The sequence below is a fragment of the Platichthys flesus genome, chromosome 4 (assembly GCF_949316205.1).
Source record: "Platichthys flesus chromosome 4, fPlaFle2.1, whole genome shotgun sequence".
Taxonomy (NCBI): Eukaryota; Metazoa; Chordata; class Actinopteri; order Pleuronectiformes; family Pleuronectidae; genus Platichthys; species Platichthys flesus.
In genome coordinates, this window is record NC_084948.1 from 985,511 (window position 1) to 1,013,033 (window position 27,523).

Genomic DNA, 27,523 nt, shown 5'->3' on the forward strand with positions numbered 1-27,523 from the left:
ACTTTTGCTGTTTTAACTTGAAAAGACCAAACAGGAAATTGCACGCGGAAAAATCTCAGACTGTTTCACTTTCCCCACGGACTTTACTTTCTTTTCCCATCGATCTACAAACGGCTTCCACAGCCGTCCCCTGCAGAAGCGCGAGATTCATTCCGCTGAGGAGCACGACCTCCACATCCCTGAAGAAGAAGGACGATGTTCATCCCGTCAAGGCAGCGCGAGAAAATCCGCTGCTTGTCCGGTCCAGCGGCGGCTCACCGCTTGAGAGACCACGTGATTCACTGGCCCGACGCGCACGTACACCGCGAGGGTGGTACAGTAAGAGGCTTTATTGTCTGGGCAGATGTTAATCTAATACGTAGCGTATTGTTTTAATACTTGAATGTATTTGTTTTGTATGAGACCGCAGAGTCTCCAGTGTTTTAGCGGCTATTCGCCACTTCCGGTTTCCGGTTACGGCCTTGTGCCATAGTTTTTAAGCGCCGTGAGCAGCGTCTCCAGCTCATTGTGACCGTTTGAACAACTTTAAAGATACTTTACCGGTCAAACCTCAGCACACAATGCCACTTGGGTGCTGAGTGGTAAAGTAAATGTAACTTGTCTCTGACGGTGCTTTTAAGAGCTTTGCTCTCTCCTGATCTCTCTCTATCTCTCCCTCTCTCTCTCTTTTCTCCTAAACCTGTTTATACACACATCCGATCTGTATTTAGAATACAGTTCAGGTAACATAGTAAAATCTATATTCAGACACATCTGGAACACATCTGGAAGCCATGCGGCCGAACGCCAAAGCAAAGACAAAGAATTCTCTTTGTCTGAAAATCCCTTTGTGTAATTCATGTGACGACCACCAGTGTGAGCTCCGGCCACATGGTGTCATTCACATAGACTCCATTTTGAATAACGCAAGTTAAACCACCATTTTGAGTCCATTATTGCCACGCCTCCTCTCTCCCTCTCCTCCCATTCTGGCTCTAAATTCATAACGGCTCTGCCATCTTGTTTTGTAGTCAATCCGCCATTTTGAGAGTTTTTAGGCCTTGATTCCACGAATCATGATCGGCCGCCATCTTGGTTGTGACGTGACTGCGTCATCGCCACGCCCCCTTCTTTTTCTCTCCCTCTCTCTCTCTCGCTCTCTCACACACACCCACACAGACACAGAGACACATTGATAGACACAGACAGATACACACACACAGATACACATAGATTAATACATGTGTTTTCTAAATTGTGATAAGCGGCTGCTGTTGTTATCTTTGAAATATGGGAGTTTGTTAAAATGATGAATCATTAAATAACACTAACTGTATTTCACATGCACACACATAGACACACACACACAGAGAGACACTTTGACACAGACACACACACATACCGAGACAGACATACATAGGTAGACCGCCGGTTTTACATGTATTTTCTGAATTGTGATAAGTGCTGCTGCTGAGTTTATCTTTGAAATATCGGAGCTTGTTAAAATGATGAATCATTGAATAACATAACTTTATTTCCCCTTTTTAATAAATGCTTTTGTAATTAAAGTATCTGTAGTCTGTGATTATTTGTGCATATGTATGTGATTGTAGCTGGATTATGATTGCCTGTGCTCGAACTTAAAACCCTTCATTGTTTATTATATAATCATTAATACTAAATATTGAGATTATTAATATAACTTATATCATTGAGACTGATATTTTATAGATTGACTCATTGGTCCCTGTAACCAGGGTGGTGCCCCGCGACACTAAGCAATGATTACAGATTTGTATTATTCTTAATTGACAATTTTATTGTTTTCATTAATTATTTTAAATATTATTAATGGATAACCGTATCATTTCTAATTAAATGTGTTACTGTTCTTAATTAATAGCTTTATCATTTTTGATTATTTTGAATAAATAATTATTTTAATAATCATATTTCATGATTATTAATAATTAGCCAACGTCAATTTTACTCCTACTATTGCACAACATCTGTGTGTACACACGTACATGCAAAAATACATACACATAGGCCTGAGGCCAGGGTTATCACAAAGTGTACACAAATTGCTCAGCTTCAGTAAAAACACAACTGATCAGAAAGTGTGTCTGCATTTATAGACATATCTATGTACATACATCTTAGAGGTTCAGTGTGTAAGGGTTAGGTCAAAGTGTAGAAATTGAATGTAAAATAATCCTAGTGATGTTTTCAAAGTGTTACCCTAGAATGGCCCCCATTATATTTAAATACTTACAGTAGTCGCATCTGGACAATCTACAAACCTTTTGAGTTTTTATGACAACTGAAGGTTACCAAAGTTTCTCTTTCATGTTTGGGGTCTTCCAATAACTACTTACCTAGATTACTGTACTTAGGAGTTTTCTTGATCGTGTACTTGCTATGTGTTTTGCTGGACATGGTAGTGGTTTTTGGTGAGACTAGGGATGATACTTGGAAGGGTAGGCTGATGTATTTTTTAGTTTGTTCTTCATTTAAATATTAAAGTAAATAAATAAAATTTAAGATAATAAAGCATTTTGTTTTTATAATTTTTTTTGACTTTTTTCCATATTTAGTCAAAATGTCCATCCACAGTATTGTTCACCACTATAGTATTAACCTAGCTATCAGGTTAGATAATCACATGCGTGAGCGACGCAGAGAGATGTATGGTCATTCACCTTATTCTCAGAATTCTGACAGTACCTTATCAACCCACTAGAGCATCCCCAATGTATGATATGCACTGAGGTACTTGCACATGAGAGCCTCAAGCCTGCAAAACTGCTCCGACACTTGGAAACTAAGCATCCCTCACTCGCTGCTAAACCGTTCAATTCTTTCCGCAGAAAGGAGCGAGAGTTGCAAGGCCAAAAGAAAGTCCGTACTAACCAACAACAATCCCAGCCAAAGCTCAAAGGCCTTCATATGAGGTGGCATATTTAATTGCACAGGAAAAAAAGCCACACACAATTGGTGATACATTAATTAAACCCGCTGCTATAGCTATAAGTTGGGCCAAGCATGGGGATAAATTAGCCCGTGAGCTCGAATCAGTGATGCTGTCTAACGGGACTATTGTCCGGCGCATCACCGACACGGGCCCAGGACATGAAGTGCCAGCTGGTCAATAGTGTTAAGAAAGCCAAATATGCTTTACAGTAAGATGATTCCAGAGATACAGTTAGGTCCATAAATATTTGGACATTGACACAATTTTCACCATTTTGGCTCTGTACACCACCACAATGGATTTTGAATGAAACAATCAAGATGTGCTTTAAGGGCAGACTTTCAGCTTTAATTTGAGGGTATTAACATCCAAATTAAGTGAACGGTGTAGGAACTACAACACATTTTATATGTGGCACCCCCCTTTTTAAGGGACCAAAAGTAATTGGATAATTGGCTGCTCAGCTGTTCCATGGCCAGGTGTGTGTTATTTCCTCGTTAGTTCATTGACAAGGAGCAGATAACAGGTCTAGAATTAATTTCAAGTGAGTGTATTTGTGTTTGGAATCTGTTACTGTCAACTCTAATTATGAAGTCCAAAGAGCTGTCACTATCAGTGAAGCAAGCCATTATTAGGCTGAATAATCAAAACAAACCTATCAGAGAGATATCAGAAAAATTAGGTGTGGCCAAATCAACTGTTTGGTACATTTATAAAAAGAAAAAAATGCACTAGTGAGCTCAGCAACACTACTGTATATCAAACTCTGCCCAGCTGCTTGTTTTTGTCAGATACAGTTTTGACGGAAAACTTAAAGAGGACATGCTGTTTCGCTCCCTGCTGGAGGGGATGTGGACAGGTGAGGACGTTTTACAAAGCTTGACATCAAATTAAAAGAATTAAAATTAAAATTAAAAGAAAGGGACTATCTTGAGAAAATTGCATTGGTGTGTGTACGGACGGGGTTTGAGCAATGAAGGGGGAAAAGAAAGGACTGAAAGTGAGTCTTACAAGTGGCACTGCATGTAAATTTCACACTGTATTATTCACAGAGATCTCTTGCAACCACAACACTTGAACCAGACCTTACACATGCTCTCTTGACACTGCGATAAAAATGGTCAACTACATAAAAACACACAACATGGCTCTTTCGCGGGGAAATGTGCTGAGCCGCCTGTGTGAGCTGCAGGACGAGGTGTGCCTATTTCTGATGGAGCATGGAACCAAGCTCACTGACCCTGACTGGTTAACATGGCTGGCATATTTGTCTTGCATATTTGAAAAACTCAATGGACTTACAGTTTTTTTCGATTGCATAAACACTAAATTCAAAATTTTTACACAATTATCCAACCTTACACTCAAGGAGCAGAACATGGTCCCAGATCTGGACCACACTAAGCACAATGTCAGCTTCACACTTTTTGCAAAACAATACACAGTGATCTGCAAAACACTAAACACACTTGTATACATTATACACAGAAGGATATCATGATGTCACTTCCTTGCAATTCCAAAGCACTGACTGTCAAATGACTCCCCCTAAGAGCCAATTAGTTAAACACAACCATCAGGTGCACAAACACATGACTGCTTAATTGAAGACACACCAATCAGGTTTAAGCACTATAAAAATGCAGCAAGTGAGTTCACCTGGCTTCAACCAAAATGGAAGGAGTCAGAAGAGGAAGAAGACTGAGGGTGAGAGGGGGAATCCAAGGAGGAGGAGAAGGAGGAAGAGGAAGAGGAAGAGGTGGAGGCCATGCCAGAGGTAACGGTAGAGACTGAGGTTGAGGAAGAGGAAGAGGAAGACCTGATGCAGGGGGATAACGGGTTCAAAGAATAAGACGACCAAATTTATCTAATGACATTCGCGCAACACTAGTGGACCATGTGGTGAACCATGGATTGACACTGACGGAGGCTGGACTAAGAGTTCAGCCAAATCTCAGCAGCTATACGGTGGCATCAATCATTAGGACATTTCGACAAGAAAACAGGTAAACAAAATCTGTCTTCAGTTACTGTTATCAGCTGCTTATTGTATGCACCATATCCCATCCTGTGATATTTTACAGTCGGTTATATGTATTTTGTTCTACATAGGATTGAGGGTTGAGAACGACAAGGAGGAAGGGGGCCCATATTCACAAAAGATCAAGAGAGAGAGATAATAAACATGGTTTTGGCAAATAATGCTATAACGCTCAGAGAAATTCAAGCCAACATTATCAATGACAAGGCCATTTTCAATAATGTGGATCAGGTCTCTCAGTCAACACTGGCACGCATCCTGAAAAAACATCAGGTTGAAATGAAAGACCTATATCGAGTTAGCCTGGATGCCAGACGAACTTAGCCCCGCCCACAACATTTGAGGTCGGGAAGTTCGGTCTGGAACAAAGATGCCTGCCGCTGGAGAGCTGAGATGTGTAGATGCTGCCATTGAGTCTGTTTTAGAAGACATCTACAGCGCATTCATTTTGAAAGAGGAACAGAGAACGTGGAGGCGACGCCAAAGCACCGCGCTAATCCCTATCGCACCGGCGCTTGGCTGTTCACACCGGACACTGAAGCGACGCTGAACCGCCGGGCAATAATATCACCCGTTGATCCAGCAGATTAAAAGCATATACTTACTTGTTGCTCCAACATTAAGCAACAGCGCCTCAAAATGTGTCTTTCTTGGTGTTGTCTTTATACAACATGTTCCGAGGATCATACTACACACTGTACTTCTCCACTTCAATTATTAATTTAATGTCATCCATGTTGAAGAACTTCTCCGCTGTTTGCTCCGTTAAATGTCGGGTGTCGAGGGTAAATTACGTATTCTCCACTCAAGCCTATGTGGAGAATACGTAGCCCCCTCTCTCTCTCTTTTTATCTGTATCACCTGCTTGTGTGGCTGTAGTGGATAGGCAGAAGGGGACATTTAATAATGTCATTGGTCAAATTAAAACTCCAGGACAACAGAAGGGGACTTCAAAGTATGGGATGCATATTTGATCATTTATATCATATAAAATACGTCATCAATATATTTTAAGATTATTTCTCAGTGTGTTTCCACTCGCATCAAGCGCAAAAAATAGACTCGACGCCGAAACGATCGCTGCACGGCGCGAGGCAGCCTTGGCGCAGCGCTGTGCTTCAGCCTCCGGTGTGACCCGCACAAAGTTTTAACATGGGAGTGGATGGGAGCCAGCTGTAATTTAAGGCTTGACGCTGCGCTGAAGCGTTGCTTCGGCATCGCTTCAGCGTCCGCGGTGAACCTGGCGTTAGTAAATAACTCACAATGCGTTGCTTAACATACGTCACATACTACGTTGCTCTGATTGGTTGTGGGTCTATCCAATTGAGTGAAGAGGAATTTTATTTCCTGGTCAGTTGAAACACGCCCCATAATCACAGCCCAATGGAGCGGTCTCAGACTCACATTCTGACTAGAATTGTGAGTCTGACAACGTCAGGCTAATATCGAGTGCCTTTTGAGCGGAATTCAGAGAGGGTCAAACAGCTGCGGCATGAGTATGTGGAGGTATGTATTGTTCACTTTAGCCCTGTGATTTACTTTTTACAGGTAAATGTACTGTATTCCAGACCTATGCTGAACTACACAATCTTGTCTTTCACTGTATTTCAGAGAGTTTTACAGATGGAGGCTGAAGAAATCCCACATGAATTCATTTACATAGATGAGGCAGGATTCAACCTGTCAAAGACAAGAAGGAGAGGCAGAAATATAATTGGCCACAGGGCTATCACCAATGTCCCAGGGCAACGTGGGGGTAACATCAACCTTTGTGCTGCCATTACTCAGAATGGGGTCCTCCTCCGTCATGCCAACATGGGTCCTTACAATACACCTCACATCCTCACATTTTTGGACCGTTTGCACAACATCGTAACAGCACTTAACCACATGCACCACATTCAATACATTGTCATCTGGGACAATGTGTCATTCCACCGCGCTGCTCTGGTCCAAACTGGTTTCAACAACATCGACAGTTTACTGTTCTTTACCTTCAACCATACTCTAAATTTTTAAACCCAATAGAAGAGTTTTTCTCGGCATGGCGGTGGAGGGTTTATGATCTCCGGCCCAAGACTCAGGTACCCCTCATTCAGGCCATGGAGGAGGCCTGTGACCAAATCAACGCCGCTGCTGCGCAAGGATGGATTCGACATTCATGACGGTTCTTCGCACGTTGTCTTGCAAATGAGTCTATCGCCTGTGAAGTTGATGAAATTCTCTGGCCTGATCCAGCTAGATGAGGAAAAATGTCTAACATTTTCTCTACTGTATTTTCAAATTGTTTCAGATCTTATTTTTTTTTTCTTTTTTGTAGTAGCATAAAACTGGGAGATGTTTTTTTTGTGATTCTCCATGTTGATTTATTTTGGTCTATGGAAAAAAATAAATTATAATTTTATCAGTCTGCAACATTGGTCTTGTGTAGTGTTTGGTGAATGTATTGTCTATTTGCACTTTATCTGTGTACTTCACTTACAGTACTCTAATCACTGAGAAGTAGAATTGCTGTTTTAGGTTATCAACAGCAGTGTGTAACTGGTTCAAACAGAATTGTGTCATATGAAGCGTGTGTGTTTCATATGGTAAAAAAATATGGTTTTGATAAATAAGTGTATAGTTTTTACAAGAGTGTTTCGTTTTGCAGAGGATCTGAGGTGTTCTGCTGATTGGGTGTGTGGTTGTGCTGATTTTGTTTAGTGTTGGAAACACCGGGCCCTGTTTTGAAAATCGTGCTTAAGCAATCGAAAAAAACTGTAATCTGGCACTGCAAGGTGAAAAAACAAGCATCTTGTCAATGAATGATAAAATATGCGCATTCAAGAGGAAACTCGAGCGCTGGTCAACACGAGTGAAAATGGGTAGGCTTGATATGTTTTCTGAGATGGACGAATTCCTCAAGGAAAATGCATTTTAAATGAGTGTCAATACAGTGAATAAGCTCCAGATCAATATGACTGGATAACCATTTATTGTTATGACGGCATATCATCTGACATCCGACCTGGAGGACACCTTGGTTGAACTGTCAAGTGACTGAAACTTACAGGCAGCCTTTTGCCCCAAGAGGCTGGCGGAGCGTCTGATTTCGGTCGAGAGGAAATACCCACAGCTATCCAAGGCCATTATGCATCTACTGATACCCTTTGGCTCTACTTACTTGTACGAAAAGACTTTCTCAGCACTGACATACATAAAATAAATGCAGATCACGGCTAATCGTGGAGGAGGATCTCCGAGTGGCTGTCTCCAAAATAAAGTCCAGAATGGACTTGCTCTGCCCCATGCATATTGCCCAGACATCTCATTAGGTGAGTTTAAGAAATGTGAGTAATGTGTAGGCTAAAATAAATAACCCTCACATTTTTGCACAAAGTAGAAATACGGTTTCTGCTGCACATTAAGATAACAGAACAAACAGACATCTACTGTGCATTTTGTTTATAATTGTGTGTTCACTCAGCCCTGCTGTTTAAACAGGGTGATTCCCTGTATTTTGGCTTATTCTATTTCCCAAATTACAAAAAAATAATTTAATTTCAGGCTGTTCTGTCTTGTAATAATGCCAGTGTTTGCATAGGCCTAATAGTGCATGTGCCTGGCTGTGCTCAACATTATATAACACATTCAGGGTCGGATGGGGTCGCCATTCTTTGGCACCATTATTTTAGGGGTCGTAGGCTGAAAAGACATTTGCCCTGCTGTGACAGACCATAATGATGATCAAAGTGAAACATAACCATTTTTACTTAGATTTTAAGTCAGTATTGCTGGTCAATGTTGTCAGTTGAAGTAAAAATGTCATCAGTGCTGTTATATTGATCAAGAAAGAAGGAAACGGTCAAAGAGCCATGCAGGCTGTGCTCATGCGTACAACATCAAGGTGACATCACAACTGATTGCCTACATTTTTTGTACTGTACTGTTTACTTATTTGGGTTTACAGTGTATACAAAAACTTTAGTACAGTAAATGTATGGCTGATAAGTTGACGATATGATGCATGATTAGAGAGAGACAACAGAGCATGTAATAAAGAAGAGTGTCTCTTCCTCTGTAGTTAAGACAGCTGTCATTCAATGATAGCAATAATATTCTGATTGTGCTGTCAGGTATGGTCCAAATGATGAAATGAAAATTAAACGTGAAAGTGAAGCTTGGTCTTAAACAGCTGTGAGTGAGCTCTTCCAAAATCTTGCATATGCTCAATAAATTCTGAACAGGAGGGAGGTGTTGGGGCGATCCACGTGTAACCAACCTGGTGAGGTCAGCATGCTGCTGGAGCTGTTCTTGCACTTTACGGCAAATCTCGCCAGCGGTGTCGTAGACTTTGCCGACTTTGGTGAAGAGGGCAGCAATCTTGTCACTGCGGAGAAAACCAGCTGCCCGTCTCTTGAGCAGGTGACCCAGACAGGCCTCGATAGCAGCTGGAGAGAGAAGAGATAAGTACTGGGAGTTAATACTGACAAAAAAAATGAATGGAGAGATGGAGTGGAGAAAAATATCAACCTGATGAAGGCAGCACATATGATGAATTATACATGTTAACAATAAAAGTGTTAAATTAATAAGAACAAGATAAAGTGTCAAGCCCTCTATTGGCACATAGGGGCTGCAAAGATCGTTACACATCAAAACTGACTCATCACGCATCAAAACTGACTTATAACTTGATGACTCATGTTTATAGACAAAAACATAAAATATTTGATTTGCATGTATAAGATATTTAACACAAAATATTCGATATTTTCCACAGACCCCTGATTGATTATTAAACAAAGCCTAACCCTCCTAAGCCAGTCACCTGATGCTGTTAAACCAACAAAGTTTGGGCACAAATTAAATCCATATTAGTTTCAAAACAGAGTTCACAGTCTTAGGTTTATAGCTGGGTCATGTACACCGAAAATGTTCTGTGCAACAATGCATTGTTGTACACTAACAAGACAGTGGTGCAAGAGAAAAAAGGAAACACAACGGCGAAGAGAAATGCATTGACGTCAGAAAATGCATACGAATTGGAGGCAAGAAGTCTAGGTTTGATCCATCCATTAGCTATCTCCCTCCCTATGTAATTGCTGCATTAATGCTTGGCCATAAAGTGCTTTTTAGGGCAGATTGTAAAAGCAACACTGAAACATGATTATTCCAGCACACTTTGAATTTTTTTTAGTTTGCTGTATGCTTTGAAATAGTTCTAATGATTATGCAATTTTCGCATTCACACAAATTACTCTCTTAATAAAAATTCAATAAAATGCAGCAACCACAGAGAATTTGCTATGGAATGACGTTAATAACGTATACACCCATATGGGTGTACTAGTTTACTTTCATTGGGGATCTTGGAGCTGTAGAATAACTGCTCATAAGCTTAACTTAATTCTGGCAGATCAATTGGTTAAAGAAGTTTTGTTGGTATCCAATAATGTTTTGGTTGTATAGAAATCTCCCTTCTTCCCCAATAGAAGAGGATAGTTGGGATTAGCAGCTGTGAAGTTTGAGGTTGGAAGGAGATTATTAACAGTCTTAGAGGAAACATTCATGCAGTTGTTTCAGTGGAAACAAAGGAATCTCGCTAAAAATTGCCCAGCTTCTCTCATTCCACTACCTTCCCTCTCAACCAGCCTGCTTACATGTTTTGGGCATCTTCCCATTTTAGGTAAGATGGAAAACTCAACCCAGTGCTTAAATTCTCAAGATATCGCATGTATTCATTTTCGTATAACACACTTGCCTAATCCTGCAGTTCCTGCCCCTAACAGTTTCCATATATTTTACTAATAACTGTTTTAGGGCTGCCGTGATTAGTCAAAGTCATCGCCGCGCCGCAAAGGTCAGTGCCATTGGTTCTCTGAGTGAAGGAATTATCTCTCCAAATCGAAATATATTTCTAAGGTACACAGGGAATGACTCACTGGGACAGTTGGTATATGGACGGTTGTGGCTCTGGAGGTAGACCCTAACCAAAAGGTTGGTGGTTTGATCCAAAGTGCCCTTATTAAACACAACTGCGAATACCACCTGCTGAAGTGACTAAAGTTGTTGTATTGTACTGGTTGTTAAAACACTGGAGGAAACCAGCGGAAGAGAGGAGAGGTACCAGGGGCTACATTCAAGTAATGAAATCAATCGTTTCTATAAAAACAAATTTAATAAAAAAAATGAGCACGGAGCAGACTCACAAATATCCGAGTGGCTGAGGCCCAAGGCCAAGTCCATATAAAGTGCACCCTCAACCCCACAGGTGCAAGCTAATGCTGTCTTTGTATTCCTGCTGAAACGTTTACACAACCCAGTATGGGATCCAAGATTTAGACGCTGGCTGACCTAGGCACTTACACTTAAAGCAGACCGACGGCTGGTGTGCAGACCCCTGAGACTTTGCCTCGGCATAACAGTGAGCAGCCTTGATCCCAATTTTTTAACATATTGTATCTTTACTTTCCTCTATTTTACATTTCATTTTACCTTCAACCTTTATTTCCATTCTGAGTCATTTCAAATACAATCCCTCCTTTATTCACTGTATCATGAAACTAGGAGTACTGCAGTCTAATTCCAGATGCTGGAGAGAAGATTTTGTCTCAGTCTCAAATAGCTGAAGTTCAAGAAGGCAGGCTAAATTGGTCCTGCTTCAACTCATCTCTGTACAAAGCCGCTGCTACAACAGTTCATTTCAAATGGCATCCGAAAGCAGATGCAGATTAGTCGCCATGTCAACCTGCCTGACCCCCTGACCATCGTTGCTTCCTTCCTCCCTCGTCTTTCCTCCTGAAATACTTCCTTCCCACGCGAGAGAGCAGGGAAAGGATCAGTTTATACTGACTCCCTGTTAAGAGTCAAATCAGAGGACCCTGATCCTTTCTCAGGCTTACCAATTCACACAAACACACACTAATTAGTTTGTATTACCAAAGTGCATTTTGCTGCATGATACACACTTTAATCTCTACAATCTGTACATCTATCTATACATTTATCTGCATTATTATATCATTACTAATAGGGATGCACCGATATGGAAATTCTTGGCCGATACTGATACCGATATTTAAAATAACAATCTGGCCGATAGCCGATACCGAATACAGCACCCTTTTACCCTGTCTAAAACAGCCCTCCTCAGATTGACCTATTTTGAGTTAGGGTTATATACCTGCAGCTTCTACTGGGGCGACACTAACACACAGAAAGAGGTTAGCCTCCGAGAGCATGGTTTCTCCGCACTGGACCCAAAATGGGATCTCGCCCTCCCACCTCCCAGTCCGATGCACAAGCAACCATTCCAGAAACTGCTGCAACTTTAAACACAAATTAGCAGCAAGCTAGCGTTAGCTCCCCATAAAACACAGACACGTCCCCGGAACAAACGCTCGTAACCTACCCCAACCACAGGCTCTACTTCTTGGCCAGACCTCCGCCTCTCACCCCGCTCCCTGGCTGGTTAGCGTCCCAGACTGTGACATCAATTCTGGTCCTAATCCCATTCGAGAGTTTTTAGGAAGGTAGACATGCCAGATACCCAAATTATTTTGTAGAAGCACAACAAAAGTGGAATTTTCATAATATGTCCCCTTTAAACCATCATCTCGTGAATATTTTAACAGGACATTTTCTCAGGATCTATAGCTCGGATTAACAATAGGTAAACTTCCTGAAAATGAAATTAGAGCAGCTCATCACAATATTTGACTGACTTCAAGCGCATGGGGGGAAAGAAGTGCTCAAATCTCCTCAGTAAAAGTAGTAATGCAAAACTGTAGTAATAAAGTAAAGTGAAAGTCATGTAAAGTATATCTTCATCAAGATTATGTTTAAGTAAAATACTTGAGTTACTGTACTTAGCCTTAGTTTTCCTTTGCCAACCAATGCAGAGGTTTGAGTTCATTGATACAGATTTCCACATCTGCCAAAATTCGACATGACCATCTGATTATCCCAACTAATGTTCTTTCTATGGACCTTTTTTCCTTGTGTGTGTATGTGTTTTAGTGTGATCCTGATGTGTCGGCTGACAGTTAAGTAACCAAAACTTGCTAAAGCGTCATAGTTTATTGTTACTGAACCTTCATACATTTTTACCCATTGGGATATGAGTATATATATGACCACATTTTGAGAAATCACATTGACCAGTAAACTCCGGTAAACTATATCACATCAGCAGTGTTTAGATTGAAAAATATCATCACTGTCTGTACTTGTGTGGTTGAATATCAAATTCAGTATCTTAAAGGTCAAGTGTTAGATTTAGGTGAAAGGCATCTATTGGCAGAAAGTGCTTGTGACAGTAGGGATGTTTTCACTAGTGTGTGTTACAGGGTTCATACACATTTTGACCAATGGATTTCCATGACTTTTCCATGACTTTAAACTTAATTTCCATGACTGAACATTTTGTGAAATCTCGCTGTATTCACAAAAAAGTGACAATGTAGTATTCAAACTAACAATGAGAATTCCAAGGCATACAGTATACCTTAAATTACACAAACCAAAGTATGCGTGCTTATATTTTAGCGTATTTCTTTAAAAGCATATAAATTATTTAAAACTCAGTGTAAATGAACTAGGGATGGGCATTCGATTAAATTGTCTTATTCGATCGTTGGGAGAATTAACAATCGATTTTTGATTAATAATTAATATTTTCATATTAAAATTCACTATTTATAGGCTATATTAAAATCCAGTGAAAATAGAAAAAACAAAGCGTGTTTCCTCATTGAGATCTTTATTCGAAGATGAACAACTCTTGTGGCAGTTAAACTGGATCCGTTCACTGGTAACAGTTGAAAATATGCGCTGCTGTACTCTAAACTAAGCCCCGTTGGGAGCTAGTTGAATTTGACTGTTCTCGCCCTCTCAGTCAAGTGAGGAGCCGGGGGGAAGTAAATAAACCAGCGTGGACTTCTTCTATATACCTCATGAGGTAGGCTTCTCTAAGCTCGACTTCCGTTGCGCCAACTTATGTTCTGGCGGTGAATTGTTTTCGGAACAAAAAGGCTCGTAGAACTATAAAAAGTGTCTGTCCGCTCCGTCCGTCCGTCACTCCGCAACGGACTCCGAGAAGCATACAGAGGCCTTTACATTTAAGTCTAGTTTTAGTCTACGAAAACGAATTAAATGTTAGTCTAGTTTTAGTCTCATTTAATAGCCACATTAAAGTCCTTTTCTTCCCTTCTCAGGCCCAGGGACCCTGTGTTGTGTTTACATCTGCATAATAGTCGTAGTTGCAGTACTTAGGTTGTCCATTAGATATCCCTCCTAGCATAGGTCTATAGCAGGGGTCGGCAACATTTAATTTCAAAAGAGTAATTTTGCCCCATCCTCCCCCAAATAAATATATTGATATAAAACATATTGATTTACAAAGCGAATAAAGTTTTATATAAAGTTATACTATACTAAACTATAGTTTGTTGCATTTATGAAATTATTTTGAAATAAATTTAACGCAGAACTTTGTAGGGCTATTTGAGTCCTCCTCGTATTTGTGGGAAATGTATGAAATAAGAAGTACCCTATTTTGAAATAAATAAAAACATTTAGCTGCAGCCTAATAGCATACAAATATATATTTAGTTTTAAATGTGGAAACAAAAAGTGAGAGCAGGTCATGCTGGATGCGGACACAGATACTGTGTCAAAAATTCTCCGTCTTATTAATATTTTCAGTTTGTCTGTTATGTGTTGTATACTAATTCCCTTTTCTTTTCAGATCTCGGCCACTCCCCTCCTGCTCTTCACCTTCCTCACCTTCACCGGCTCCACCCACAGACACACCTGTCTTCTATCTTCTCATTAGTCTCGCCTCTATATCTGCATGCCTGTTCCCCTTGTCCTATGCCAGATCGTTTAGTGTGTTCATGCCTAATCCTTCCAGCATTTACCTCCTGATTCCTTTCCTGTCTGATCTCCACCGTGACCTGTCTGCTTTTCCCCTGGATTTGTCTTCTGCCTGCTCCTTGTCGGTATTGTTTGCTTCGGACAGACTACCTGGCTCCTGACCCCTGCTCTGTCTACCCTGGATTATCTCTGGCCTGCTCCTTATTTGATTTGTTTGCATCGGACTGACTGCCTGGTATCTGACCCCTGCTACATTCCAATAAATCACGAACATTGCTTATACCCACTTTGCCTCATTAGGGCCCGAACACCGAAATCGGTGGGAGGCCCAATTGAAAATGAAATGATTATTAGGGCCCGAGCACCGAATGGTGAGAGGCCCTATTGAAATTGAAAGGATTATTAGGGCCCGAGCACCGAATGGTGAGAGGCCCTATTGAAATTGAAAGGATTATTAGGGCCCAAGCACCTCTGGTGAGAGGCCCTATTGAAATTGAAAGGATTATTCTGAGAATTTTTAAACATGCTCAAAAAGTTGTAAAAGTTTGCAGTAAATTAGAAAGTGGTGTAAATTTACGTATTCTGGAGTATTTGGAAATGGGCGTGGCAAAATGGCTCAACAGCGCCACCTAAGGAAAAGCCCCTCATTTAGCATTCACTGATCCTCACGAAAATGAGGATAGTTGTGTATCATGACAAGATGCACAAACAGTCCATCAGTGCATTATGAAAAACGCAACAGGAAGCCCGCCAGTTTGACTTTAGTGGCCATTTTGGTCATATTCCATATTTTTTCTTTGATGTACTTGTCGTACAGCTTTCATCAGATCAGCTTAAAATGTAAATGACTGTCATCATAACAATATGGAGATTGAAAATTATCAAAAAAATCAACTTTTCGTAATACCGTGTGCCTATGGCGTGGCGGCAAAGTGTGATGAAACGCCATGAAAACACAAGCTTCTGTATCTCAGACATATTTTGTCCAATCGAGTCCAAACTAAACACATACGACAAGAGTTGCCACCAGAAGACATCGGTGCAGAAATTTTGACTTACAATCACAGCGCCCCCTGGTGGCAACAGGAAATGTGTTTTTTTTGTACGTGTTATGTTTTTATGAACTACTCGGAGAGCTTCATCAGATCAACTTAAAAATTAGATGAGACTCTACAAAACAAGATGAAGATCTTAAGTTATCAAAATTTAAACTTTTCATCAATCCGTGTGACCGTGGTGAGCCTTAAAAGCTTGATGTGCAAAATTAAAAGACTTGTTTTCATTTCAACCATGTCTGTGTTTCTTGGTATTATACTGATCTCTAGTGGCTTTATATTGCCGGCACACCTACTAGTAGCTGCAATATTTAGTCACCTGATGGCAGTGTCAGACCACGGTTTGTACTGGCAGATGTGCTGCAATATCTAGTCACTAGATGGCAGTGTAACCCCATGTATTGCTCACACACCAAAACTTCCTTCCCAAGGCTTAATAATGTCATTCACACACTTCCATATGATTGCCTGAACTTTACAATATACAGCTCAAATAAACACACTCAACTCATTGAATCAAAGTCATATTTACGCCATTTCCTCAAACCATGAAACCAATTAGATTTGCCCATGGATCATCATTCACCAGACAAACATTGTTTACATAAGTCCACAATGCATTATCCTATCACTACCAAAAATTCTGTCACATCATTACATTACACGCCTGAACAGCTCTATGTGCCAATAAAACAAAAAAAAAATTGTTATTCCACTGTGCCTAATCCAACAACCTCCAAACTGCTGGCCTCTAATCATAATCATCACCTGAACAGATCCATATCAACATACTACAGTTCAACTCACAGCACCGCCAATTACTCAGTGTAAACATTACATTGTGGTAACATTTACAATTATCCGCAAAATTACTCAAGCTACATAAGAGCGCCTACATTAACACATCACATCTGTGTAATAATCATAATTCCAAGACCTACTGCCAACATAACATACAATTACTTACTTATTTGTGGATTATTCATATATTATCCCAATACATTTCCTTACATTAAACTAACCATCTCGCTAGACTCAATAAATGCATTTAACTGACAGGCATTTAACACTACATGTAAGGTCAACAATAGGTGTGAAACAGTTCAACAACATGTCTTTATTAGGGACTCCACATGTAGATGACGCTGTTGTGCAGAACGTTCATTACATCTGTCCTTTGTGTACTAATATATTTGATTTGCTTTTATATGCAAAGTACCATGAATGTTTGTTCGCATAACCTTGCCTCACAAGCATTATACTCTTGATTTGAAGTCACTTGATTTGCATGCATTTCTATCTGTGTTCTTGCTCTATGAAACAAGCCTCTCTCTTGCCATCCGTCACTACTCTGTCCCTCTCTACTCTGGGCTCAACTGCCCAAGCTTATACTGTTCACATGGACACACCACTTGCAAGTCACATTTGCATTTTACAAACAGCTGTTTCCAGTAGCACTACGTCTCCTAAACCTCTTTATTCACAGTATTGATGTTGACATTGATGTGAAGCTTTGTGTCTGTCTAATCTTTTCACTTTGTTGCAATCATTTTACTTTAATGCTGTATTATAGACAACATCTTTGTGTCGCGCCGACTCTAAAACATGTGCAGTGTCAATGATATTGGATTTTTGCTCCCTGCTGGCACTCAAAATGCAGCCCATAGTATATCTTACTGGTCTATATAGGCCTACTGCTTATAATATTCAGCTACCTCTATTTTTCTGATAGTGACATGATATCATACAAAATTCCCACACCCGAAATTTCAGGGCAAAATCGCCACTGAAGCAAATGCAACCAGCATCACGCGTCACATGTTCACAATCCAACATCTGAAATCATTGTTTGTTGTTACATCTATTGACAACATTAGGACTCACCATCACAAACACTGCGATACAATGAATATGAGCGCAACAACACTGCTGTAATACATCACTGCTTAAAACACTGCACTTATTGAACGACCAAAAAAATCACATAATACAGCTTGTCACACAAATTCAGCTTTAGAAGTTATTGTCATATGTCTATTACAGATGAAAATGTGCTATCTGCAAATGAAACTGATTGCCCCCAACCACTTGCCAACACAAGCATGATTTAATACATGACATCAAGTTATCAAAAAAATCAACTTTTCGTCATACTGTCTCACCCTGGCGTGGCTTCAAAGTCTGATCACACGCCATCAATCACAACAACTGTATCTTGGACATATTTGGTCCAACCAACTCCAAACTAGACATGTAAGACAATACTTGCGACCTGATGACATCTACAAAGACACCATGACTTAAAATCATAGCGCCACCTGCTGGCTACAGGAAGTGACACGTTTATTCTTGCTGCACAGCTTAAAACGCACGCAAGGCAAAGACATGCGCTTGTTCATCAATCGCTCTCTCTTCCCCGACCGCAACAGACTTGAAATTGCCTGTGCTCGACCACTCTTCCCCTAACTTAAAGCTGTCTGGTGCCGCACAACATATTTGATAACACAGGTTATAAAGTTATATATATATAACTTTTTGGGGGGTATTTTGCTCAAAGATGTATTTTGCTCAAAGATGCCAGTACGCATGAATGAAATAAACAACTGTTTATTTCAATATAAATAAACAACAGTAGGTACAAATGTTGTGGAAAACATGCAGACACTACAAAATAGGGTTTAAGCCGGTTTTTAAGAAAAATCAAGCTGCCTCGGAAGATGACAGTTTGTGATGTCGGATTCCGTTCAAATTAACCGTCTATTCATTGTGGACGGCAAGAAAAAAAAAGTTTTCGCGCATGCGCACCTGATTCTGTATGATTTAACATGTACGCAAATAAGCATCATTCTTTGTGCCTTTTTTACGTAAATGGTATGCCACATAAGCCTTTACGTTACATATCATTCATGGACCAATTAAAATCGAGATATTACTAGACATTTACGCAGCTTAAGGCCAATGTATGCTACTCCGAGTCCGTTGCGGACTGACGGACGGACGGAGCGGACGGACCCTTTTTGATTTATAGTTCTACGAGCCTTTTTGTTGTGAAAACAATTCACCACCAGAACAGTAGATGGCGCAACTGAAGTCGAGCTTAGAGAAGCCTACCTCATGAGGTATATAGAAGAAGTCCTCGCTGGTTTATTTACGTCCTCCCGGCTCCTCACACACAGTGAACGATGGCAGCTAACAGAAAAAGGATGTTGATGACGCGACAGTTTTTGCTGAATAAAGTGACACCCAGCGGGTCATAATGCTTATGTTATCGTGTCTTAACGCAGCGGTTCCCCGGTCTTGTTTCCAAACTGCGTTGCTAATTCAACAGCTGCAACAGCTTGAAGCTACACGGAGGCAGCTAGCTTCCCCCCAGCTTCCACACACAGTCAGCAGGGACACCCGATACTAACTACTACCGTTAGTTAGTATCGATCTAAAGTGCTTCTAACCTGACGGTGTTTGAGAAAGAGTGTCATGAGCCATGGGATTAAAGTCAGCGGGTTTTTGCGCTGTTCCCACCGCAGTTAGCATGGTGGTTAGCCCGCTAGCCACGTTATGAAAGTTCGTTATAACAGTATGTGACCGTACACACGTGCCGTAAGTGCTCTAACCAGCCGCCGTCAGCCGGACAACGCCGCTGGCTTAACACACTTGTCACATTAATTATAGAGTCATAGTTGTGATTTTGGTTTATTGTGATGTAGGGAATGGAACAGGAAGTTTCCATTCCGAAATGCTGGCGTTAGCGGACCAATCACAGCCAAGGGCTAACCGTGGGCTCTCCGCCATTTCGACGTGTAGTTAGAAAAAGGAGAGCTGCACGAAAAGCTCTCCGAGGAGCCGCGGAGAGGCACGGAGAGGGCGTTCCACGTTGGAGAAGGCGGTCCTATCTGTCCGTGTCCGTCAAAACGGAGAAGCATACATTGGCCTTTAGGCCAACGTCATTACGTTGGCTATGCTCATTCACGTCGCGTTACCCCCGCGGATTTTTAAGTCAACATTGCAGCTGCCGTGTCCGTGCCCGCAGATATTTCAGACTGGAGGAATTTGAACAAATTGGATTATAATTTAAAAAGGAACAGAATGAATAGCAAGAGGAAGGCCTGCGCCAGCCTTGGACGGTGTACAGCAGCAACAGGGACAAACAATGTTCGAGTATTTCAAACGGACAGGTAGCCTACATGAACGGAAGGATGCTAGCTAGCTGTGCTGTCAGTCAGACTGTCACTGGATTACTATCGTATTGCTTATTTCTACAGCCAGGGAGTCAGATTGGTGAGTCAGAAACTTTTTGGGGGTTTATTTAATAATAAAGTTGGATGAATTGATACCGAGTGCAATCCATTCTGCATTTTATATTCAATTGAGCAGTTGTGTTTTCATTGTTACTGACGGACAGACCTAAGCTCTGCAATGTGGATAAATGGTTACATTCTGATGCTGGACAGGTCCATGGGGCATATGCTACTGGTACTATATCTATTAAGAAAGTTTATGGAGTGGAGTTGCCATCAGTTATGCTGTAGTCCTACATAATGATGAATGCTGTCTTTTATTTTTAAGTTGAATAGAAGTAGTACCGGTAGTTTGAATCGGCGAAGGTTTGACTTGTTGCCTTACGTTTATTCTGCCCTCGGTGTGAGGGACGGGTCCGTTAAGTCGATGGATGCGATGTTTAATCATTTAGACCAAACTACAGTAGGCTACGGGCAAACCTGAAGTCACCGTCGTGACATTTCATATACGTCCCGTCTGTGTGTGTGAGTGAGTGAGTGAGAGAGAAAGAAAGAAAGAAAGGGAGGAACTTATTTGAAATCGGCCGTGCGTGCCTGTTTGTTGTTTATTGTTTTTGATTTAACAATATATAGGTTTAGAGAAATCTGGCTTTCAGAACCCAGTGCCTACCCACTCACTGACCTCACCGCACGTCACTGGCGGTAGATTGACAGGTGACTATGATAGACTATGCAACAATATATTCAACCACCAGATGTCGCCGTCTCAATTACACTCAAAAAACTTTATTGGCACGACTAATGTTGTAAACAGTATTACCTGAGTATTATCAATGCCATTTTTTTTTTTTTTTTCAACTTTTTTTTTTTTTTTTTTTTTTTTTCAATACATTGGTAGTCAAGGCGGGGCCCTAGTCTTGTTAAGGCGGCCGCCTTAACAAGATAGTGCTGGGGGAAACCCTGATTACTGTGACTTTTCATCATGCGGATTGTTAATGGCGTGGCATCAAAGTTCATCAGCTCACCATGACAAACGAAATCCATTTTAACAGAGTTACCATGAACGCATCATGACACCGCTTTCGGTTTCTTACGTGTCACACTTGGATGTATTTCTCCTCATTCACTTTGCTAAACCATGTCAAACTGTGTCACATGGGTCTCAATATATTGATAATGTATGCATAACATTGCTGTGAGTTTTCATCATGCGGATTATTCATAGCCTTACATCAGACTTCTTCAACTCGCCATGACAAACAAAGCTCCATTTAACACAGCTGCAAGTGAACGCATCATGAGACTTTGAAAAAAGTTACAACGTCACAAGCTGCGGAGCTGTGGATCATGAAGAACCGGAGGACGGTTGGTGAGTCTGGATGAGAGGACGGCGTCGGAGTCACTGTGGACGTTGTTCGCTCAGCAGGTTAGAGTGTGGGACGCTCTCCATGCTCTTTTCCCCTCTCCCCTCGTGTCTCTTCCTGTGTGAACTCTGCCGCTCTCAACAGCAGCACTGGCTATGAGCTAGCTCCTGCTAGCTCCAACGAAGCATCTCTCAACTGCTACGTAAGTTAAACGGACACTTCTGACTGACTGACTGACTGTGATGATAAGCAAAAGAGACACTGTGGACTGACTTTGCAGAGTCAATTCCGTAGCGACATTGAGACTGCATGCTGGTGCACGTGTGATGTGTTGTACTGCATTTGTTTGATCTGTTTACTAATACTAGCTCTAATAAATATTGTATGAGTTATATTTTGCTCCTGAATTGAACTGTGTTAAAGGGGTTCACATGGAAAATATATGTTCAATTAGGTAAAGGGTGATTTTTGTTACTATTATACTAATGGAGATTTAGCACTTGCTACACATTGTAAGAGCAGCTGTTCAAAGGAGCACTACGTCTTTTAAGGCTCTTTATTCAGGGTGTTGATGTCCTGTCACGTGTTACAGTGAAAAATAACCGTGTCTCCCACCTTCAGTATTTAAATCGTTAATCTCAGACAGACTTCACTGAATTCTTTAGTTAAATATGAGTAAGTCATAGCCTTGTAACTTTACTAGAACAGTGTCATACAGAGTTGTAGGCTTATATGCACTACCTATTTCCTAATCTGAAATGATTATGATCTGATTAACTTTGAATTAATATTATATTTTTACCATGTAAAAGTCTGTTAATTACTTAACCTGGCCCATGTATGACTCTACATATCTGTGTATTGGTTTTATGTTCCTCTAGAAGGTCCAACTTGACACACAACTTGAATCCAACCAGACTGAACACTGACTCCAGGTACAGACCTGATTTCATTACTTAAAAACAATCAAAGTATTGCACATAATACATAATGTATTAAATTATAATGCAATACTTTTAATGTGAAATAGCTCCATACTAAACATTCATTGTCATGGTAGTGCACGTTTTAATCCAAAAGCATATTCAAATACACAGTTGAATATCCACAGAAAATAAGATTACACACTTTGTTCATATGTTACTCTTCCTCTACAATAATGACGATCACTTTCATGTTTCCTATCATTTTATTAGGGACGGACAAGCCTGAAGGACACAGCTGTGATGACTATGTTGTGTCTTTTATGGCAAAGCAGAAATATAAAACACTGGGTTCTTATCTAAAGTGTATCAAATCAGATCTCCACCATGTTGCTGCTGAGGACATCAGGTGCTGCAGTTCTTCATCTATGAAGAGAAAAAAAGCACTGTTAAAGAATGTTTTGTGTTGTGTATAAAGCACAACAGATTTCAGATAGAACCGTTGTACTGTGGTCTTGGTTTGTATCCTCATGGTTAAATGTACATATTTTAAGTCCCTTCTGATAAAAGTACTGAAAGAAATACAACATTGTACAAATAGATAAAATGTCTTTCTACCTCATCAGTACTATTCAAGGTGATAATCTCCCACAGACCTATTGATAACAGTCCACATCAAGTCTTTCCACTTCTCTCAGTGTGAAAACATAATTCTATAATTAATTTGAGAACTGTTTACAACACTGATGTGTGGAGATTAAAATACCTAAACTGTCTAATTCACTGTAAAACTCCATGACATTCGCAGGCCATCTGTAGTTAAGGGAGCAACGCGTGGAGTGAGGCGGTGGTCGAGTGGCAGAACCTTGGACTATGGGCAGAGAAGGTCTCTGGTTCGTCTTTGGTTCGACTCATGGAGAGACAACAAAAGTCGAACCTGGATTGATCTGTCCAAAAATCCAAGAGTCTCCCTACCCTCTCTAGTGCCCATGAGCAAGGCACGTCACTCCTCCAACATCTGCTCCCCGAGCGCCGTACATGGTCGCTCACTGCTCTGTGTGCTGCACCAGATGGGTAAAAAGCAGAGATTAAATTTCCCTACCTGCATGAGTGTGCCTTTGCATGTCTGTGCATGTGTTTGGGATGAATAAATGGATCTTAATCTTAATCTTTTAATCTTAATCAGTTGTCTTCCAGTTGACCAGCATGAAGCTGCAGATCTCCACCATGTTGCTGCTGGGGACATCAGGAGCAGCATTAATGAGGAGCAGAAGCGTACTGTTATGAATGTTTTGTGTTTTTTATGAAGCACCACATATTTCAGCTAGAACCGATGTACTAGGGTCTGGGTTTGTATCCTAATGGTTAAATGCACATACTTTAAATCGCTTTTGATAAAACGTGACAAAGAAATACAACATTGTACACATAGATAAAATGTCTTTCTACCTCATCTGTAATATTCAAGGTGATGATCTCCCACAGAGCTGTTGATAACAGTCCACATAAAGTCTCTCCACTTCCCTCAGTGTGAAAACATAATTATATAATTAATTGGAGAAGTGTTTACAACACTGATGTGTGGACATTATAATCTGATACTCTATACTGTCTAATTCACTGTAAAACTCCATGACAGGCTAAATAAACGAGGTGGGAATAGTAATGGTGGATATACCAGCCTGTAACAGAATAATGGTGAAACATAGTTACTATCACATGCAACTTACACGTGTAGCATCTTGATATTAACGTATTAAAATAAAAAATAACGTCACAACCAAACACACGACTCTGTATCCAACTTGCTTCAATCTGTTCATTAGACGTGTTAAATAAACTAACTTTTATAACAATTTTATATTAAAAAAGCCTTGAGCCATGTAAGCATATGATGATAGATAAAGCAATAGGTTTTGTTGTTGTATAGTTTCAAGCAGTGGTGGGAGGTAACGTAGTACAAATACTTCTTTCCTGTACTTAAGTAGATTTTACACATTTCTGTTCTTTACTTGAGTATTTATTTTCCTGACGAGTTTTTACTTTTACTTGCTACATTTGAACACAGATATCTGTACTTTCTACTTCTTACATTCTCAAAACTGTCTCGTTACTTGAGCAGCGGAGGTTGGCGCAACGCGAGCCTGTATGCACGGCGCACCTCTCTCTCTCTCTCGCTCACTTGCGTGCCCGCTGCCTCTGGAGATGTGCAGGGGGTGAGACCCCCCTCACGCGAGACCCCAGCGTCCACAGGTTGGTCCGGCTGCCTTGGTCGACCGGGGTCAAGCAGGCTGTACCGGTCATGATCCCTCCGCAGGTTCACCATCAGGAACCTGTTACGAGATTGACTTCCTCTAGATTCCAGTTTGATCGTCTTCTCGGTGCTCCGACTCTGGCGGGGCCCATCCGAGGACCTCACTAAACCATCCAGTGAGGAATAGCGATGTGTGTACACAGAGGAGGGACTTAATCAACACCAGCACATTCCCCATCCATTTATTCCATTTACAATGATCCAGGTTCTCCTGCAGGAGCTCGGTTCAGTTCAGTTTTTATTGTTTGTACTAGCAAAGTGCAGCTGTTAACAAAAGAGAAACTATCTTAATTTGTGTGCCTAGAACTTGTTTCCCTTTGCTGAGTTATCAGAAGGGGCATTGTGTATCACTCCTGCTACTGATGTAAGGTCCAGGTTTTGTGATATTTACACACTGTTTTAATTGTTATACTGAGGTTTATTAATGTTCTTAGGCAGACACAAGAGGCACTTGTTTATTCTGTTGTGTTGATTCTTTGTTGTCTCTAGAAGTTCAGATGCACTGATCCATTACTATTTGAACCTCAGTATCTAAGGTTCAAAATTTGTAAAATTATAGATTATATGCATATAGTTATAATTTTTCAGTCAGTTGAAATAAATCTTGAGGAGAAACAACAAGATGAAGATCTAAAGTTATCAAAGAATTAACTTTTAGACACACCGTCTGACCGTGGCGTGGCATCAAAGTGTGATGAAACGCCATCAAAACACGAGCTTCTATATCTCAGACATATTTGGTCCCATTGACTCCAAACTAGACATGTAAGACAAGAGTCGCGACCTGATGACATCTACAAAGACACCATGACTTAAAATCATAGCGCCACCTGCTGGCTACAGGAAGTGAAGTGTTTATTCTTGCTGCAGAGCTTAAAACGCACGCAAGGCAGAGACGTGCGCTTGGTCATCGATCGCTCTCTCTTCCCCGACCGCAACAGACTTGAAACTGCCGGTGCTCGGGCCCGTTAGTGCTACAACGTAGCCCTAGTTGTCATTGCTTTTGGGTTCATGCCTGCCATACTGCCAGCCCTGACAGAACGATCTGGCCAAGAATGAACCCAGCCGACTCTGAGAGACTCCGCAGCGAGGTAGCTGCGCACGCTAGCATGCTGCACCAACAGGAACAGCAACTTACCGCGAGGAGTTCCATCGGAGTACCTGGCTCTACAGGGCGTGTTCAGCAAGGCACGGGCCACTTCGCTTCCTCCACACCGCCCGTATGACTGTGCCATCGATCTCTTTCCTGGAACCTCACTACCCAGAGGGCGATTTTTCTCTCTCTCTTCTCCTGAGACCAAGGCCATGGAGAATTTATTCATGACTCACTGGCTCCTGGAATTTTCGGTCCATTGTCATTCACTGCAGGCGCGGGATTTTTCTTCGTGGACAAGAAGGACAAGACCCTCCGGCCTTGCATCGGTTAAAAACAGGTACCCTCTTCCACTCATCTCTTTGGCCTTTGGACTATTACAAGGGGCAACAGTCTTCACCAAACTCGACCTTCGAAATGCTTATCAACTGGTTCGTATCAGGAAGGGGGACGAGTGGAAGACTGCGTTCAACACACTCAGTAGACACTATGAGTACCTGGTTATGCCATTTGGTTTGACTAATAATCCGGCTTTTTTCCAGGCCATGGTCAACGATGTTCTCTGCGACTTTTTGAATATCTTCGTGTTTGTTTACCTGGACGATATTCTGATATTTTCCAGATCAGAATCGGAACATGCTCAGCACGTCCAGAGTGTCCAAATCAGCTGTTTGTGAAAGCAGAGAAGTGTGAGTTTCATGACTCTGAGGTCACTTTTCTGGGGTTTATTATCAGGCCTGGTCCGATCCTGATGGACCTCGCGAAAGTAAAAGCGGTGGCGGATTGGCCAATCCCCATCACTGGGAAGAAGCTGCAGCAGTTCCTGGGGTTCGCCAACTTCTATCAATGCTTTATCAGAAACTATAGTTCTATGCTTACGGCTCTCACTTCCCGAGACTCTCTTTGCAGTAGTCCTCTGCCGTTGACAAAGCTTTCTCTGAGTTAAAGACCAGATTCTCGTCTGCTCCTATTCTCATGTTTCCAGATCCGTCGCGTCAGTTCACGCTGGAGGCGTACACACCCTGAAAATTGTCGCCTGACGAACAGCATTATGACATTTGGAATAGAGAGTTGTTGGCGGTCAAAATGGCCTTGGAGGAGTGGAGACACTGGCTGGAGGGGGCGGAGCAACCGTTTGTGGTCTGGACCAACACAAGAACCTCGAATACATCCGGTCGGCCAAGCGGTTCGGTTCCTGTCAGGCCAGGTGGGCTCTATTATTTTATCCTTTTGATTTTTCTTTATCTTACCGCCCAGGATCTAAAAATGTCAAGCCTGATGCCCTGTCCAGGCAGTTCCAGTTCGAGGGTGGTTCCTCTGTACCCAAAAGCATCGCCCTGCTCAGGTGGTTATCGGCGCCCTTAACCTGGGACATCAAGGACAAGGTGAGGTAGGGTCAAGCTAATCACCCAGCACCCAGTGCCCTTCTTGTAGATCGCTTGTTTGTCCCTGCTAACCTCCGCTCCCAGGTTCTCCAGTGGGGACACACTTCTCGTCTTGGAGACGCACCCTGGCCCTGTTAAGGCAACGCTTCTGGTGGGGTACCATGGAGGAGGACACCAAGGGGTTTGTCGCGGCCTGTCAGGTTTGCTCTCAGCACAATAGTGCTTGTGACGCTCCATCTGGCCTGCTCCAGCCACTGCCCATCGCCCATCGCCCATTTTCCTACGTCTCCCTAGACTTCATC

At 41.5% G+C, this 27,523-nt stretch overlaps 1 protein-coding gene across 2 annotated transcripts in view; it reads right to left on the reverse strand.

Annotated features, from left to right (window-relative positions):
* Window positions 1–27,523, reverse strand: part of sgsm2 (small G protein signaling modulator 2) — a 116,248-nt gene that overhangs the window by 45,966 nt on the left and 42,759 nt on the right. For both annotated transcript variants that reach the window (XM_062385892.1, XM_062385891.1), the window contains exon 3: window positions 9,256–9,424. In XM_062385892.1, the coding sequence (XP_062241876.1) occupies window positions 9,256–9,424 (169 nt within the window). The remainder of the gene's footprint in view (window positions 1–9,255; window positions 9,425–27,523) is intronic.